At 65.1% G+C, this 18,702-nt stretch overlaps 1 protein-coding gene across 4 annotated transcripts in view; it reads left to right on the plus strand.

Moving 5' to 3' along the window:
- PRDM16 (PR/SET domain 16) overlaps positions 1-14,789 on the plus strand; it is a 275,982-nt gene extending 261,193 nt beyond the window's left edge. For 3 of the 4 annotated variants that reach the window (XM_070403930.1, XM_070403931.1, XM_070403933.1), the window contains 5 exons: positions 4,735-4,904; positions 5,372-5,546; positions 9,547-9,783; positions 10,779-10,956; positions 12,009-14,789. In XM_070403930.1, coding sequence (XP_070260031.1) covers positions 4,735-4,904; positions 5,372-5,546; positions 9,547-9,783; positions 10,779-10,956; positions 12,009-12,143 — 895 coding nt within the window. In that variant the 3' untranslated portion in view covers positions 12,144-14,789. The remainder of the gene's footprint in view (positions 1-4,734; positions 4,905-5,371; positions 5,547-9,546; positions 9,784-10,778; positions 10,957-12,008) is intronic. The other variant, XM_070403932.1, reaches the window with a different exon arrangement.
- Positions 14,790-18,702: the final 3,913 nt, after the last annotated feature.

Genomic DNA, 18,702 nt, shown 5'->3' on the forward strand with positions numbered 1-18,702 from the left:
GAGCGGGCTGCCGGGGACCCTGGCCTTCAGGAACCCTGCCGGGAAGGGGCCCGGGGTCGGCATTTCAGACGGGAGCCACGGTGCTGGCGGCCTGGAGCGCACGGGGAGCCGCTGGTTTCACTGCCCCGCATCGTGCTGGGGCCTGAGGGGCAGCGGTTGGGAGTAGGGAGCTGGCACGGCTGGAAGTTGGTGACAGAGGTTCCCACATCTGGCCACTCTGAGCCTGAGTCACCCCTGGCCCTGGAGACTGAGCTGTGTGTGTGGTGTCCTCATCCCTGGGGAGGTGGCCACACGGGCCCCTGCCGGTATCCTGGGCCCTACGCCCACTCTGAGACGTAAAACGCATCCCCAGCCACCACAAAGCCAGGTCGCGTCCTGGCGGGAGAAAGGCCAGCTCGCACCGCTCACCGCCTGTGGCAGCACCCAGCGCCCAGCACAGGCCCCGCCGCCCAGAAGCGGGTCCCGCCTGGCGAAGGCCAGAGCAGCGGGAGGGCTGGTCTGCTGCCCGCCGCCCGGGCCTTTGTGTAACGCGAGCCGGTTTCCGGACCGTGTTCCGTGTAAAAGCCCCCGGGGGCCGGGCCGTGTTTATAGAAACATTTGATTATCATTGATTTCTTTTGTTCTCTCAATCTGTGAGGTTCAACTTACGGAGCAATAATTGCTTGGAAAGTTCGCGTTGTGGATCTTGACTTTCTCGGGCTCAAGGCGGCCCTGTGATGAGGGGCCCGGGGGTGACTCCCGTGACATCACGGGGTTCCGGGCCGCCTTTGATCACTGGGAGGCTTTAAGTGGGAAAAGGGAAATGCGCACATTCGGCCTCAGAAACCTGCCAAAGAGGGGGACCCCCCGCCCCGGGAGGCTGAGTAAACCTCCGCCCGCCCCCCCACCCCCCCACCCCCCCGCCTACATGAGCGCCCACCCCATGGTGCGTCCCTGTGCGCTCCAGGGAGGCAGGCGGACGGCCCCTCGCCGGCTTCTCATGGCTGCGCATGACCCGATGACCCCGCTACACAGCGCTGCACCGCTGCCTTTAAAGTCCGCGCCCGGCCCTCTAAGTGACTCCGGCCGCAGCCCCACGCCTGCGCGCAGGGAGGACAGGCACGTTCTCCTGTGACGGGCATGCTGCCGGGAGGGGAGGGGAGACTCGGGCCGGGCCGGCCCCTCCTGGTCAGAGTGCGGCGGGAAGGAAGGAGCCGGAGACCCCGTCCTTGCGGCTCCGCGCGCAGGCCTTGTTGAGATAAAGATGGAGGGACATGGAGACTGAGTTAGAGCCCTGGCCGGTGTGGCTCAGTGGGTAGAGCGTCGGCCTGCAGCCCAGAGGGTCCCGGGTTCGATTCCGGCCAAGGGCACGTACCTTGGTTGCAGGCTGCTCCCCGGCCCAGGCCCTGGTCAGGTGGCAACCCATCGATGTGTCTCTCTCACATCTGGTCTCTCCCCCTCTCTCCTACTCTCTCTAAAAATCAGTGGGACAATATCCCGGGTGAGGATTAACAACAACAAAAAGACTGAACTAGGGCTGAGGGCTGCCTTCTTCCCCGTCCTGGCGCCCGCAGGGCCTTGGGTCACACGGCGGAGGCGAGGGTCCGAGGCTGCCCTGGGCCCTGGGGGGACCTGGGATTCCCGCCCCAGGACACACGCCTCCCACCTTCAGTCCGGTTCCTCCCGGGCTCCCGTCCTGCATCTGCGTGAAGGCCCACGCCCGTGCCGGGCCAGGCGTCTCTCCTTCCTCCTTAGCTGAGTCTTAGGGCTGGGTCCCTCCTTCCTCCCTTAGCTGAGTACTAGGGCTGGGTCTCTCCTTCCTCCCTTAGCTGAGTACTATGGCTGGGTCTCTCCTTCCTCCCTTAGCTGAGTACTAGGGCTGGGTCTCTCCTTCCTCCCTTAGCTGAGTCCTAGGGCTGGGTCTCTCCTTCCTCCCTTAGCTGAGTACTAGGGCTGGGTCCCTCCTTTCTCCTTAGCTGAGTACTAGGGCTGGGTCTCTCCTTCCTCCCTTAGCTGAGTACTAGGGCTGGGTCTCTCCTTCCTCCCTTAGCTGAGTCCTAGGGCTGGGTCTCTCCTTCCTCCCTTAGCTGAGTACTAGGGCTGGGTCCCTCCTTTCTCCTTAGCTGAGTACTAGGGCTGGGTCTCTCCTTCCTCCCTTAGCTGAGTACTAGGGCTGGGTCTCTCCTTCCTCCCTTAGCTGAGTCCTAGGGCTGGGTCTCTCCTTCCTCCCTTAGCTGAGTACTAGGGCTGGGTCCCTCCTTCCTCCCTTAGCTGAGTACTAGGGCTGGGTCCCTCCTTCCTCCCTTAGCTGAGTACTAGGGCTGGGTCCCTCCTTCCTCCCTTAGCTGAGTACTAGGGCTGGGTCCCTCCTTCCTCCTTAGCTGAGTACTATGGCTGGGTCTCTCCTTCCTCCCTTAGCTGAGTACTAGGGCTGGGTCCCTCCTTCCTCCCTTAGCTGAGTACTAGGGCTGGGTCCCTCCTTCCTCCCTTAGCTGAGTACTAGGGCTGGGTCTCTCCTTCCTCCCTTAGCTGAGTACTAGGGCTGGGTCTCTCCTTCCTCCCTTAGCTGAGTACTAGGGCTGGGACCCTCCTTCCTCCCTTAGCTGAGTACTAGGGCTAGGTCCCTCCTTCCTCCCTTAGCTGAGTACTAGGGCTGGGTTTCAGAATCTCTCTGTCCCTTTCTTGACAGTTACTGACAGCATTTCTCCCTGGGGTGTGGCCCTGTGTGGGGTGGGACGCTGCCTGGGGCCATCCACCCCCCCTCTCCCCCCACCCCCCGTCCCACGCTGTGTCCCCCGCGGCTGGCTTCCCTGCAGTGGCCGCGGACACGGTCATGGCAAGGTCCGCTGCAGGCCCTCGCCGCCGCCACCGTGGCCGCCATCTGCTCGCTCCTGGCGGGCGCAGTGGTGTTGTTATTCTATGCGGCGCGGCCATAAATTTCAGTCGCCACTTGTCAGCTTATTTACAAGGCAAATCCCAGCTGCTCGCAGGCCCTGCTCCCCGGAGCCCTGGGCTGCCGCCCCCTAAGGTTCAAACAGGCTTGTTTGTCTGGGCCATTTACTGAGATGAGAACTCGGGAGGCCACTCGGGACTCTGTGGCCACGGAGAGCCTGGCCACCCACCCTCCCGCCCCCCAGAGGCCGGAGGGAGGATCCCACGAGGTCCTGACCTCCTGCCTGGAACCCGCGCCCTACAGCCTCGTTCTCACTCAGGACCCCGCTTCTCCAGGTCCCACGCTGCCCTCCAGGGACTTGTTGACAGAAACAAGGAAAGGGGCGCCGTGCGAGCGAGCGCAGCGCTGACCGGGGCGGCACAGCTCAGCCCGGCACGCCTGCTGGGTGGGCAGGGGCTGAATGCCCAGACCCGGGAGGGGGCCAGCTTGGCCTTGCACTTGTCTTTCCTGAGCAGCCGCCTAAGGAGCAGGGCTGCAGTGGGAGCCTGACACCATCGGACAGAGAGAGACTGACAGGGCCCCTGGAGCAATTCCAAAGACTGGAGCACTTGTTTGTGCCCGTGTGCACATGCACCACATGTGTGCATGCACTCACACTACACACACACACACGTGCCCGTGTGTGCATGCACATGTGCACACTAATACACATGGATTGTGCGCACGCATGTCTGCACACCCACACGTACCAGAATGTGCATGGGCGCGCATGTACACGCTGACGTGTGCACCGTGTGCACCCACGTGTGCATGGGCACACGTGTACACAATAATACACCTGCACCGTGTGCACACACACATGCACATACACACAGTGTGCGGCTTTAGCTGGACACAGTACAGGTGGGACACCTGTCAGTCACTGGCCTTGCTTGGTCTTCCACCACCAGGAGGGGGCAGCACGGTGACTTCTCCGTCACCCTCTGGGGCCCTGGCTCTCACCCTGTGTCTGGCGGGGTGTCTTGCTTCCCCACGCTCACGGCTCACGTCGCTAGCTCTTGTTTCGCCCTCAGTATGGGGGTCGTGAGAGTGGGCGTGAAGGCCAGGCCCCGCTCGAGGGCCCCACACCCATGGGGGCATCACATCACAGGCGCCTCCGCTGTGCGGCATGGCTGTTCTCTCTCAGTCAGCGCGGGGTTCGGAGAAGGGGCGTCAGCGGAATGTTCTGGCGGGCGCGGCGGAAGCCCCTGTACCACGCAGGCTGCAGGTGGTGTCCATGGGACACACAGATGAGCTGAGCATTGGGCTGCCCCCCAGGCAAAGGGGACCCTGTGGTCATCATGGTCCCTGCAGAGGGAGCAGCCAGACGCCACAAGGCTGGGAGCCCCCACCCCCCCAACCGATGGAGTAGCAAGCTCAGGGCCTGGGGGGTGGGACTAGCCCGAGGGCCCGCGAGGACCCCCGCTCTCCTCAACCCGCACCAGGTGGGGGTCTCTGCGGGGAGCTGTCTACTGGTCCCCCTTCCCTGGACCAGCTGAGCGTCTTTCCATGGTGAGATGCTGCCCCCTTGAGGCTGCTGGGAGCACGTCGCCCTGTGGGTGGACCTGCCAGGCGTGAGGCCACCGGGCTGGGTGACCCACCACCGGGAGGACGCAGGCGCTGGGGAGTCTGGGCGCTGCACACCCAGGGGCACGGCCCCACCGGGTGCCCCTCCTCCAGCTAGGGCACACCCCAACATGGTTCGCTGCCCGCAGGTCAAGGTCGAATGCCTGCTCCTGGCACAGCCTTGCCGTGCCCACCTTCAGGAGCACGGGGCGGGGCCGCCGGCCGCGGGGCCGCCTCTGAGGGTGTGTGTCCCGCAGGTGCAAGTACTGCGACCGGTCCTTCAGCATCTCCTCCAACCTGCAGCGGCACGTCCGCAACATCCACAACAAGGAGAAGCCCTTCAAGTGCCACCTGTGCAGCCGCTGCTTCGGGCAGCAGACCAACCTGGACCGGCACCTGAAGAAGCATGAGCACGAGCACGCCCCAGGTGAGCACCCCCAGGGGAGCACAGCCCAGGGGAGCACAGCCCAGGTGAGTACCCCCAGGGGAGCACAGCCCAGGGGAGCACCCCCAGGGGAGCACAGCCCAGGGGAGCACAGCCCAGGTGAGTACCCCCAGGGGAGCACAGCCCAGGTGAGTACCCCCAGGGGAGCACCCCCCAGGGGAGCACAGCCCAGGGGAGCACCCCCAGGGGAGCACAGCCCAGGGGACCACCCCCAGGGGACCACCCCCCAGGGGAGCACAGCCCAGGGGAGCAGGCCCCAGGCGAACACACCCAGGCAGGCAGGCCCCTGGTGAAAAGACCCCAGGTGCGCGCCTGCAGGCAGCCCCGGGAGGTGGTTCCGAAACGAGGGTGGGGGTGGGTAGAACTTGAATGATGGGGTGATGAGTGGGGAGAGGGGCAGTGGGGAGCGGAGCGGTACAGCTGAGGGTCCCCCATCCCCCTCCACGCAGTGAGCCAGCACTCCGGGGTCCTCACGAACCACCTGGGGACCAGCGCCTCCTCCCCCACCTCTGAGTCCGACACCCACGCACTTTTAGACGAGAAGGAAGACTCCTATTTCTCTGAAATCAGAAACTTCATCGCCAACAGCGAGATGAGCCAGGCGGCGGTGCGAACAGACACACGGTAAGGAGCCCCTGCCGGGCCCCGGGGCTGTGTGGGCGCCCCTCCCCCCTGTGCGGCTGAGCCCAGAGCAGGGCCCTCCACCCCCGCACCTGCCCCCGGGCCGGGCTCAGGGCTCTGCAGCGGATCCCATTCCGTACCAGCTCTGCCGCCTGGAAGCCAGGGAGAGTCAGCAAGGGCTCCCCCCTGCCTCAGTTTCTCCCCCTGGACGTGCATGGCCTTGGCGTTCACACGTGTGCAACCAAGTGTCAGCAGTGGGGGAGACACCACGGCCCTCACCGCCTGAGACTCGGGGACACTTGCTTAGCCCCAGGCACTGAAGGTTTCCGAACAATAGTGCTGCCCCTTTAAACACAGACACATGCACACGCACACACGTGAGCACACACACACGTGAGCACGCACACACAGAGACACACACCAGCAGCAGCAGAAAAATGGAGGATTCGGGTTCAAGAAGGAGGAGGGCGTCTGCACAGCCCCGCTCACGGGGCTCGGTGCGTGGCACTGCCCTCCCCCCCCGCCCCCCCCCGCCCCCCCCCCCCCCCCCCCCCGGCAAGGACCTCCGACCCCAGGAAGAGCTGCTCCTTGGGAGACAGCTGGTGCCAGACCGGGCGTCCGAGAACCAGAGACACGGCCAACTCCCAGAGGCCTCGGGGTGCGGTCCCCTAGTTCCTCAGAGGGGAAACTGAGGCCCGGAGGAGTGGGGCGCCTGGCTCCAGCCACACAGCCAGGCCCAGGGCACTGCCGCCATGGTGGCCACGGGTGGGCTGCAGTCTACCGTCCCTGGGCCCAGGGCCCCCATCCATCCCCAGCGGGTGAGGCAGTGCCCAGGAGAGGGGTCCCTGCCCTCGGTATTCCCAGGGCGCCATCCTACCCCCTGACCTTGGCATGCGCGTCCGCCAGGGCTTCCCTGCTGCTCAGGGCAGGGGAGTGAGGGAGGCTCAGACGGAGGCCGCTGCCCGAGTCCCCAGAGAGCCGGGCAGAGCCAGCCACACACCAGGCCCTTGGACCGGCCCGTCCAGGGAGCCCGGAGCCCTGGCTGGAGGTGCCCCACGTCACTGTTGAAAGTGGGAACCAGGGTCTCGGTCAACGTACATCCCTCAAGTGCGGGGCCCATGGCAGATCCGTGGGGCCAGTGTGAACGGATAGTCCTCACTCGGCACCACTGCCCTTGAGCGTCAGGGGGAGTTCAGGCCCCACCGGGGGTCCCGGCCTCACGGCTAACGGTGCCCCTGCAGGTCCCTCGGTTGGAGGCCTGGCCCGCAGGAGCCTCGGAACGTGACCTGATGGGGGAAGATGCGGTCACACTGGGGTTGGGTGACCCTCATCCCACCTGACTAGGGACCTTGTAAAGGGGGAGATGTGGACGCAGACGTGCACGTAGGATGGATGTCATGCGAAGACGGAGCAGAGAGAGAGCAGGGGCCTGGGCCGGGTCCCCCTCACGGCCTGAGGGACCATCCCATGACACCTGGACCTTGGGCGCCGGCTCCAGAACCGGAAGAGAAGGTCCCGTTGTTGATGCCCAGCGTGGGCTGTGTCCCCGGGTACATGCACGCGCCCCGGGCAGCTGTTTGGAGGCCTGCACGCGTGTCCCGTGTCCTCTGCCTGAAGCGGGCACCAGGCGCCTGGCCCCCCACGGTGCCCGCTGGGCCCTCAGCACCCCAGCCGGTGCGGGCCGCCTGCCAACGAGCAGATCCTCGGGGGGGAGGGGCGGGCACACAGGTGAAGAGCCTGGTCCCGGCCCCGGGCAGAGGCGCCACATGGAAACGTGCCCAGTGCGTGCGGGTTCCACGGAGGACACACAGGGCTGTGGGCAGCACATGCTCCGCATCCGGTGCCCGCAGCTGCCCGCCTGCTCACCGCGTCCTCAGCATGGAGATGGGGGGGGCGGGGTCTCATGTCCCTGAGAGGGCACCGGGCCCCGAGGGGCCAGGACCCCCCAAGGCCCCCGCAGAGAGCCCACAGGAGACAGGAGGCTGTTGGCTACATCACCTGGTCCAAGGGCCGCCACCCCCCACCCCCCATCACGGTGGGATGGGCGCGCGCCCGGTGCCCACACAGGTGCCCGGTGACAGGGAAACACGCTGGGCCCACCCCCCTCCCCCAGGCGGGTCAGCTGTCAGAATCCCTCTCCTCCTCACGGGACGACGAGGAATGAAGACACACGGGCCAGGGCACACGGTCGGTCCCCGGCACAAGGGCGAGCCCCAGACCTGCCCTGTTGGAGGTCAGAGGTCACTGGGGCGGAGGCCCGCCTGCCGGACGCTGAGAGAGGACCGTGTCCCTGGCCCAGTGGACGGATTCCCGTCGGCCCTGCGGGTCCAGGAGGTGCAGGGTCTGGGAGCCGGAGCTCAGGTCAGGCGTGGGTGCAGCCAGCGAGCGCCTTGCCCGCCGCCTCCCTGCACGCGTGCTGGGCACCTGGGGCCTCCTGCCCCCCACACCCCCGTCACGGGCTTCCTGACGAGCGGAACCCAGGCCAGAGGGACGCGAGGACTCACACCCACCCCGCGCTCCCTCTGCCTGTGGTCACGAGGACCCACAGTGAAGCCCCGCCCGGGCTGGAGGGGCCCAGGGGCCTGCACATCAGGGGACTTGTCTCTGAGGCAAACCTGTCCCGGCGGGTCTGCCACTGACTGAATCCCAGAACGCAGACTCCATCCACTGAACCCCAGGACCCAGACACCGTCCACTGAACCCCAGGACCCAGGCACCATCCGCTGAACCCCAGGACCCAGACACCGTCCACTGAGTCCCAGGACCCAGGCACCATCCACTGAACCCCAGGACCCAGACACCGTCCACTGAACCCCAGGACCCAGACACCGTCCACTGAGTCCCAGGACCCAGGCACCATCCGCTGAACCCCAGAACACAGACTCTGTCCACTGAACCCCAGAACACAGACTCCGTCCACTGAACCCCAGAACGCAGACTCCATCCACTGAACCCCAGAACACAGACTCCATCCGCTGAACCCCAGAACACAGACTCTGTCCACTGAACCCCAGGACCCAGACTCCGTCCACTGAACCTCAGGACCCAGACTCCGTCCACTGAACCCCAGAACACAGACTCCATCCACTGAACCCCAGGACCCAGACTCCGTCCACTGAACCCCAGGACCCAGGCACCATCCACTGAACCCCAGAACACAGACTCAGTCCACTGAACCCCAGAACACAGACTCCGTCCACTGAACCCTAGAACACAGACTCCATCCACTGAACCCCGGGACCCAGACACCGTCCACTGAACCCCAGGACCCAACACTGTCCACTGAACCTCAGAACCCAGGCACCGTCCACTGAACCCCAGAACGCAGACTCCGTCCACTGAACCCCGGGACCCAAACACCATCCACTGAACCCCAGGACCCAGACTCCATCCACTGAACCCCAGAACCCAGGCACTGTCCACTGAACCTCGGGACCCAGACTCTGTCCACTGAACCCCAGAACCCAGGCACCATCCACTGAACATTGGGACTCAGACTCCGTCCACAGAACCCCAGGATCCAACACCCCTGCAGAACCCCAGGATCCAACACCCCTGCAGAACCCCGGGACCCAACACCCCTGCAGAACCCCGGGACCCAACGCCGTCCGCTGAGGGGCCCCTGGCCTGGGCCGTCCCACGTCCTGAGCCCCTGAGGCTGGAGGCACAGAACCTTTGGGCTGGGCCACAACCCTCCCCGACGTCTCCTGTGCCCGCCGGACCCTGGCCCAGCACCAGGCCGGCCACGGCGCCCGACACAGTGTCCGTTCTGCCAGGAGCCCTGCCAGGAAGGGGCATCCTCCTCTTCTTGAGTCGCTCACCCCACAGGGACGGGCTGGGACCAGGCAGGGACAGCGCAGGCCCACAGCTCAGGGATCTGGGGCCACAGAGGCGCGCTCTCTAGTGGGGCTGGGAGGGTCGGGGTGCAGCGGGGGAGAGCTGACCGGAGCTGACTCACCGGCCTTTGGGAGTCGGTGGCCAACTCCCTCCCGTGCCGTTTCAGGCCAGAGGTCCAGGAGCTGGACGGCACCGCGCCTTGCCCAGGCCTGGCCAGCGGGAAGCCGGAGGACGGCGAGGAGGAGGAGGAGGAGGAGCTGGAGGAGGAGGACGATGACAGCCTTGCGGGGAAGTCCCAGGACGACAACGTGTCCCCCGCGCCCGAGCCCCAGGGCGCCTACGAGGACGAGGAGGACGAGGAGCCCCCCGCCTCCCTGGCCGTGGGCTTCGACCACACCCGAAGGTGGGTGCCAGCCTCCAGGCCATGGCAGGGCAGCTGAGAGAGCCGGGGCCCAGCCAGGGAGGACCCTGAGCACCACGAGGGTGACTCACTCCCAAACCTGCAGAGAGCCTCCCCCTCCCTGCTGGCCCTCCTCCCTGCAGTGTCTCAACCACGGGGGCTTCTGCACGTAGGCCAGGGAGAGCCCCGGCCTGGGGAGGGGGCCAGGCCCAGCCACGCACACACACACCACATGCAAACATGCACACACACATGCACACAGGCAAACATATGCAGGCGTGCACACGCAGACACATGCATAGACCTGTGCGCGTGTGCATGCATTCGCACATGTGTGTACCCGCAAACACGCACATGTGCACACACAAGGTGCTTATGTATGCAAACATGCATATGTGCAAACACGTGTGTGGGCATATGCGTGCATGTACATACACTCATGTGTGTGCATGCACATCCAGAGGCCTGGGAGCAGAGTGGAGGGGAAGGCACGGAGCGAGCTGGTCCAGCTGCAGAGCCACATAGTATCTGTCACCTGGGGGTGCTGTCCAGCATCCCGCGGGCGCTGTGGTGCTGAGACTGAACCCCATAGTTTTGGAAGTTGTGCCAATCAGAGCCCCTTCCCTTCTATCCTGAGTGCTGGCCACGCCCCTGGCAACGGACAGTGCCAGCTTCCCCCCCCCCCCCCAGGTCCTGGGACTGGGGTCCTGAGCTCCCCAACTGCCCAGACTCTTGGGAACCAAGGCCTCCCCTCTGTCCTTGTCCCTGGAAACCTGGGTGCCCAGCCTGCTACTTGCAGCATGTGTACGTGTACTCACCCGCTCCGTGGTCCTCTGTCCGCGCTTTCCTGCATCCGTGTGGCTTCCGTCCTGTGTCCGTGTGTCTGTGTGTCTGTCTTGTGCATGTGGCTCGTGGAGACCCATGGTGTCACGTGTCTGTCATGTGCATGCGGCGTCAGGGCCAAGGCCGCGGCTCACAGGCCTCTCCGGTTGGTGCAGGTGTGCTGAGCAGCCGCCGGCGGGCGGTCTCTTAGCTTTGGAGCCGATGCCGACTTTTGGGAAGGGGCTGGACCTGCGCAGAGCAGCCGAGGAAGCGTTTGAAGTTAAAGATGTGCTTAATTCCACCCTAGACTCTGAGGCTTTAAAACAGACCCTGTACAGGCAGGCTAAGAACCAGGTAGGTACCCTCAGAGCCCTCCCACCTCCCCAGGCGAGGCAGGGGCAGCCTTACCTCTCGCATGGCCACCCCGGGCCTGCCTCGGGGCCCAGGACCCCCTGGCCCACCCATGCCCCTGGCATTGGCTAAAGAGATGCCCAGCGACCGGCACGTCCCTGCAGCAGCAGCGGGGAGGGAGGGTTGAGAGCAGAAGGACGTAGACAGGTCACTCAGGGACATGCAGGTCACTGTCCTCGCATCCCCAGAAGGCAGTACCGCAAGCAGGTTCTCGGGTGAGGCTGCCCTGCCCCCGCCCTCTGTGACCTGCCAGAGTGACGGAGCCAGGTTTCCTCGTAGCCAGCTGCCCGCGGGGGCACAGGTCCGTGCTGGAGCCCCGATGGGGTCAGGGAGGACGCAGGCTTGGCCGGGGCCCGTTCCCGAGTGTAACGGCCGCAGGACCCGCCTCCCGTCTGGAGTCCACAGGGTCTCAGTCAGCTCTGCAGCTCCCGAGTCTCAGCAAAACCGTCTGTGTGTCTGTCTGTGTCTTTTTACTAATTCTGTCCAGTGTTGACTCCCCACCAGCCCGCCCTGCGGGTGCCGTCACCTCGCACCCCGTGGCTCACGGCAGAAGGTGCCCTGGGACTGAGCACGCTCGTGTCCCCCCGCACCACCCGTCCCCACGGCATCCCCTGGGCAGGGCCTGACTGCGGACGGGGTCTTAGCGATGACCACCGGCACCTCCGGGGCCCCACAGTGCCCGCTTGCCCACGGGTTTGGTCACCAGGCGGAGAAAAGGGGTGGAGGAGGTGACTGCAGGGGGAACATCCGAGAGGCCAAGGGACCCCTCTGCCGGGGCCATGGCGTCCGAGCACCCCTCTGCGGCCTCCCGTCTCCCTCATCCAGGCCTGGCTGGGGGGGTCTGGCCTCCATGGGCCGGGCCCTGGCACCAGCCCTCTCTCCTCCCGTGTGGGTCTGAGTGGGCCAAGACGGCGGGAGGCGGGAGGGGGCGAGGACGGAGCCGGCCGGGGTCCCACGGCTCACCTGCCGCCTGTGTCCCGTGTCCTCCCCGCCAGGCGTACGCAATGATGCTGTCCGTCTCCGAGGACCCTCCTCTCCGCGCCTCCACCCGGAGCCCCCTGGACGCGTGGCTGAGCATCACGGGACCCGCGCCCGAGGCTGGAGCCTTTAACCCCATCAACCACCTCTGACCGGCCGGGGGGGGGCTGGGGCTCGCGAGGTGACCTCGGGCCCCGCATCGCGACAGAAATCCCAGCGAGGCCTCAGGAGCCGGCGCGGCCCACGGCCAGGGAGACCCTCGCCCCTGCATCCGACGGCTCCTCGGTGTCTGCCCCTGGTCTCACTCGCCTTTCCCAATGCAAACCCAGAAGCCGAAGTCCCTGAGGTCGTCGGGCCCACGTCTCTGAGAACCGGTCTCCAGGGCATCATCAGGACAGCCCGGCGCACGGCCGTGGGCGCGGCGCACGGAACGGCCTGGTGGCACAGCCCGGCGGGCACCGGCGGCACTTCCTCCCGCACTGAAGCCGGGGCCGCTCGAGGCCGGAAGGAGAGGGGCAGACCCGATGTGCCCGGCAGAGGGGAGGCCCACACGATTTTTATAGTGAAAATGACCAGAACAGCCCTTTTGGTAACCTTATTGACGACAGAGTCTATTTAAGCATGTGGTTTTAATAACAGACAGTATTTTTTAAAAAGAAATTGAAAAAGGACTTGCAAATTGTTTTGTAAAAGTAATTTTGCATCGCTTGGGAACCTGAGCTTATTGGCAAAGCCACGCCCTCCCGGGCCCGCACGGGCTGCGCTCGGCCTCTGTACTGTAGCGAACGGGGAAGTTTTCTGTCCTCGGCCCTCTTTGTAAAGCCAAGGTAGTTTGGTGGTGGCGGCGGGCGGGCCGGGCACCAGGCCACGCCTGTGAGCCAGTTCAGACTGCACCAAGGACTCTGAGACGTGTCCCAGGCCGCCCGAGGCTGGGACTGGGACATGTGCCTGTCATTGTGTGACATGTGATCCGTGCCCGTGGCCCGCAGGCGGCTCCTCCCTAGACCCCCCAATTATGTGGGAAGGTCGGAGAGGTGGGCCGGGCAGCTGGCGTTCCTCCCGGTCTGTCCTCGGCCACCACGGCCGGCCCCCACCGCTGCTCTCCAGGAGGCAGGCCACCTCACCCTCCCCGTCAGACGGGCGCGGGCAGAAGGCGGGCGCACCCATGGCCGCCGTGGGGGACACTCCCGCTCCCTGCGCCGGCCACCACGCCGCCCCACGTGTTTCTGAGAGCGCAGATTCAGGATTTGCTGCCATGCCACTCTCCGAGTGGGTTCTGGCAGGCGGGACCGGCTCCAGAACCGAGGGACGTCCAGCCAGGACCTGGGACCTGCAGCAAAGACAGCCCAGCCCGCCGGGGCCGCGCCTCCCTCCCGGGACCAGTCTACTTCCCCACTCATGGGCTTTAAATTATTCCCATAGGGGCCAAGTTCAAATAATAATTTTTTTCCCTGATGGAATTGACCTTAATCTGTATATAACTTGTAATTTTTTTCTAATTTGTTTCTTTTCTTATTTTATTTCTTCCTTAACAGTATTTTTTGGCATTAGACATTCTTATTGTGAAGAAATAATGTTAATATAAGTACCCAGTGAAGGACCAAACCCGTGTAATAGGTTGTGTGTTGTGTGACTGAGAGCCAGGCGTGGGCGGTCTCCACGCACCGAGTCCCGCGTCCCCGCCAATCCCGCCGCGCGGCTGTCCCTTTCCAGACAATCATGTGTTTTTGTTAAATTTGAGTTGCGTTTGCATTTAAGACAAGTGTTCTATTTATTTCTTTTAACGTTTGGCAGAAAAAAGAGTAATAGTATCCCAACAAGAGAGAGAGAAGTCGCCGAGTCGCCCTTAGAAACGTGAGCGCGCAGTGAGGGCGACGCACGTCTCACGGTGCCGTGTCCTCCGCTGGCCCGCGTGGCGGGAAGCGTGCACGCCGGTGCCCCACACGCCCGCCACAGCGGCCCCGGCCGGACAGTCATCCATGCTGGTGTCGGGGTCCCGGCTTCGCCCTCAAGACCCTGGTGGGGAGACCCCTGAGATGCCCCCAGCCCGCGGGTCCCTGGGAAAGGGTCCCCCCTTCTCAAGCCCCGCGAGGCAGCAAGACCGAGCGCCGCCCTGGCGTGTGCTGAGAAGAGCTGGCCGGGCCCAGGACAAGGATTCGAAAACACAACCGCTCCCACCTCCCACCGGCCCGGCCCCGGCGCCTCCCCTCAGCCAGGGCTGCCCCGTGCGGCTCGGAATTGCCACCGGCCCTCACCTGGATGGGGTCCCCTCAGAAACACCCGTGTCTGTACCCCGATTACATGCTTCCTGCCGGAGAAGGCGGCATGTGCCTACTTTGCGTGGTGACTGTGGAAGAGGCGGTTTGGACGGGCGGACACCTGAGTGGTGTCCCCAGCCGTCACGGCGCCACTGTCCACCCCAAGGGCCGCCCCTGCTATCCACCCTGAAGGCCTCCCTTACTGTCCACCCCGAGGGCCGCCCCTGCTGTCCACCCCAAGGGCCGCCCCTGAAGGCCACCCTTACTGTCCACCCTGAAGGCCTCCCTTACTGTCCACCCCGAGGGCCGCCCCTGCTGTCCACCCCAAGGGCCGCCCCTGCTGTCCACCCTGAAGGCCTCCCTTACTGTCCACCTCAAGGGCCGCCCTGCTGTCCACCCCCAGGGCCGCCCCTGCTGTCCACCCTGAGGGTCACCCTTGCTGTCCACCTGCCTCTGTAGACTGTCATGTTCTGTTACTTCCAGCCAATCCTCCTCAGAGCCCCCCCACTGGCACATGTTCAGGCCTGTGTTCCTGTGACCCTGAACGTGATCGGTGCGAGGCCAGCTGGTCCCGACGGGTCAGCCCCTCGGCCCAAGCACTTGGCAGTTCGGGGAATCCATCTTTGGACCCAACAGAGAGCACTTGGTCCCCGTGCCGGTGCGTGGGGAGCATGGCCGCCGGGCCACCTGTCCCTCCCTGTGCCCTCGGCCCTGCCACACGGGTCTCCGCTGGCGCCATCTGTGCCCTCGGCCCTGCCACACGGGTCTCCGCTGGCGCCATCTGTGCCCTCGGCCCTGCCACACGGGTCTCCGCTGGCGCCATCTGTGCCCGGAGCCCTGGGGCCCAGGCAGCCCGGGAGTCAGACAGTCCTGAGACCCTCCGTCCAGCTCCGCTGCTTCATCCTGTGGGCGGTTGACTCTCACCCCCGAAGTGGAAGTTCAGAAGGGGGGGCCTCCTCTCCCTTTCCTCTCGTCCCTCAGCCCCAGCCCCCGGGCACCCGCAGTGTGGACCTGTCACAGGGTGAGCCTGAGACCCAACCCCACCCCACCCCCCAGCCACACGGCCTCCCTGCACGAGGCCAAGGCACAGCCAGTCGTGCAGACCTGAGGGCCCGCCAGCCCCGTGGCCGCAGAGCCGGGCCATGCGTTTGCCCAGGGCCCGGGCCGCTCAGTCCAGCCTCAGCTGCTTCCCTCGTGGACCCGCGGGCCCTCGGCCTCCTCCGTCTCGCTGCTTCCTCGGTGAGCGTTCCGTTTGCAAAGCACTTGCCCAGATACGTGTCACGTGTGTTGGCCTCAAAGCACTGGATTGTGGTCCCCGGCCCCTGGGCCCTGTCCCCGTCCCCCCCTCCCCCTGCCCCCCCGCCCAAGTGTCTGAAATCTACTGAGCTACTCACTAGGCTGTCCCGAGGGAGGGGGGGACAGCGCCGCCCGCAGGGTGCACCCCTGCACTGCCGCCCGGGGACGCCGCCCTGCTCCTGGGCCGGGGAGCTCAGCGGGTCTAAAGCCACCGCACTGTGTCTGTAGCAGCGAGTTTTCCGGAGCCTCCTCCCCACCCTCCGTTCCAGCCGTTGTTGTGTCCTCTCTGTCGCTGACCCCAGCACCACTTTCGGGAAAATAAAGAAAGAAAAGAAGGAAAAGGCAGCTCGAGTCTCCAAATGTGCAATTTGCTCGTGAACAAAGCGATCCTGCCGGGGTCCGGCGGCGGGGCCCGCGTCCCCGCTGTCCCATCCGTCGAGGCGGGGAGGGGAGCCGCCGTGGGCACGCCCGGCCTCCGCGGTGTCCGTCCCGTCGCTGCCTTTCCAATTCGGCTGCGTTTCTGTTTCGTTTGCTTTGCTTCCAGGCTGTATAGTGTGAACAGGAAATGTAACTGTCTGGTTCTCATATCACGTTGGAAAAACCGCCCTGAAGCAGGAGGCTGGTGCGTCCCCGTCCGAGACTGTAAATTGCTTCTGTTGCCGGTGACGTGTGCATGGCTGGTTGTAGCGGTCATTGTCGTGTCTGGTCGTGCCGTGTCCATGGGAAGGAAAGTCCGTAGATGCACTTACTGAAGACGCGTTAGGGCCTGAGGGGCCCGAGCCGCTGGCGCCAGGGCGGCTCCGAGAGAGTGCGGACCTCGCTGGGCAGAGGACGCGGGAGGCAGAGTCCGGGAAACCGCGGGCCGAGCCTGGGGGTTCTGGGCGATGCTGGTGATAAGGACGGACGTGCCTGTTAGAGACGGTCCTTCCGGGACGCCGTGGCCGATGCGAGGCTAATGCTGTAGAATAGGACTGTATACCAAATGTAATCTTTCCGATGCTACAATGAATTTATACTGAGATTGATATGCAATAAATCTGTGTGCTTTTCTAACCTCGCGCCCCGAGCGTCACTGAGGGCGAGCAGGGGCGGGGCCGGCCCGGGCGGCGGGCGGCAGTCCCAAGGTTCTCCCGCCTTCAAGGGGGGGGGGGGGGGCGGGCGGGGGGGGAGGGTCCGGCATGGGCTCCGGGGCAGCGAGGCCGTCCTCCCAGCACCCACCAGGCGGGAGAGCAGGACCCTGAGAGCCTGGGCGACAGCGGGAGCCTCCAGGCGAGGCGCCTCCAGGGCTGTCTGTCTCCCGACCTGGTGCCCTCCAGGCAGCGTAGCCTCCAGGTGCGGTGGCCTCCCTTTTGGAGACACCCTGTCTCCTCCCTAAGCCTCGTCCTGAATTGGCCCCTGCCTCAGGGTGGACGTCCCCACCCAGGCTCGAGCCCGCCCCACAGGAGGCGGACAGGGGACAGGGGACAGGGGACAGGCTGCCGGGGAGCAGGCCGCCTCCCCTGGCGCCCCTCCTCCCAAGGACCAGGCATTTCCCTCCGAGGCCCACCTGCCTCAGGGAGCCGGGCCCCCACCTGACCCTGCTCTGACCAGTGGTTAAACCTCCAAAGACAAATGATGGATCAGGACCCAGGGATGGCTCCTCAAACATGGGGCAGGGGCATGACACACATGGAGGGGATGTGCCTGGAGGGGACACACCTGGAGGGGACACGCCTGGAGGGGACACACCTGGAGAGGACACACCTGGAGGGGACACACCTGGAGGGAGAGGGGACACACCTGGAGGGGGATATGCCTGGAGGGAGAGGGGACACACCTGGAGGGGATATGCCTGGAGAGGATATGTCTGGGGGGAACACACCTGGAGGGACACACCTGGAGGGGATATGCCTGGAGAGGATATGTCTGGGGGGAACACACCTGGAGGGACACACCTGGAGGGGACACACCTGGAGGATGACAGACCTGGAGGGGATACACCTGGAGGGGACACACCTGGAGGGGACACACCTGGAGGGGATACACCTGGAGGGGGACACACCTGGAGGGGACACACCTGGAGGGGATACACCTGGAGGGGACACACCTGGAGGGGACACACCTGGAGGGGATACACCTGGAGGGGACACACCTGGAGGGGACACACCTGGAGGGGATACACCTGGAGGGGGACACACCTGGAGGGGACACATCTGGAGGGCATGTGCCTGAGCACTGGCTGGGGTTGGGGTGGTGGGTCCACCTCTCACCAGAGCTCCCCATATCCTGGTGGTGGCCCTTTAGCTTCTCCAAGTGGCGTCTTCTGTGGGAGACCCCAGCGTTCAGGCTTTTACGTGGCCCCACACCTGCTCCTGATGGCGACACAGTGCTGGCCCACGTGACCTCCCACAGGAACCCCCCCACCTGCTCCAGCCCCGCCCGCTGGCCCCTCCCCCTCCAGGAAGCTCCTGACCTTCGGTGGGCACGCCACCCCCTCACCCACTCAGGCCACAGGAGACAGCCCCCAGCTCCCGGGCTCACCACAGCAGCCGAGCCTCCCGGCCGCAGACACAGATGAGGCAGGCGGCGCCTCCCACACCCAGCATCTGTCTGACAAAGCAGCCCCTCCTCCCTATTCCCCGCCCCCCTCCCCCCCAGGCAGGCTGGCCTGTGGCCTCCCTCCCAGATGTGCGAAGGGCAGCTCTCCACAGGGGGGAGCAGCTCACTGCCGTGATGGCTGAGGGACCCGCGTCTTTTCTGTTTTCCTCATAAAGTGGGAGGGAGACAGGGCCCCGCGTCCACAGGAGGAACCAGACGGTGAGGCCCTTCTCCCGGCTGGCCGCCATCACGAGCCCAGGACACGCGGGGCCCAGGACCTCTGTCCTCTGAGACAAGAACCGTCCCCCACAGTGGACCGGGCTACCCAGGTGAGGGTCCTGATAGCGCTCTCCTTCCCCGGAGCCTGGCGGGGACACCCTCTGAGTGGAGGGTGGGTTGCACGATGGATGGATGGATGGATGGATGGATGGATGGGTGGATGGGTGGATGGATGGATGGGTGGATGGGTGGATAAATGGATGGGTGGATGGATGGGTGGATGGATGGGTGGATGGGTGGATGGATAAATGGATGGATGGATGGATGGATGGATGGATGGATGGATGGATGGATAAATGGA

The sequence above is a fragment of the Myotis yumanensis genome, unplaced genomic scaffold (assembly GCF_028538775.1).
Source record: "Myotis yumanensis isolate MYYU_CA2020_CCGP unplaced genomic scaffold, mMyoYum1.0.hap1 SCAF_2, whole genome shotgun sequence".
In the NCBI taxonomy this organism is placed as follows: domain Eukaryota; kingdom Metazoa; phylum Chordata; class Mammalia; order Chiroptera; family Vespertilionidae; genus Myotis; species Myotis yumanensis.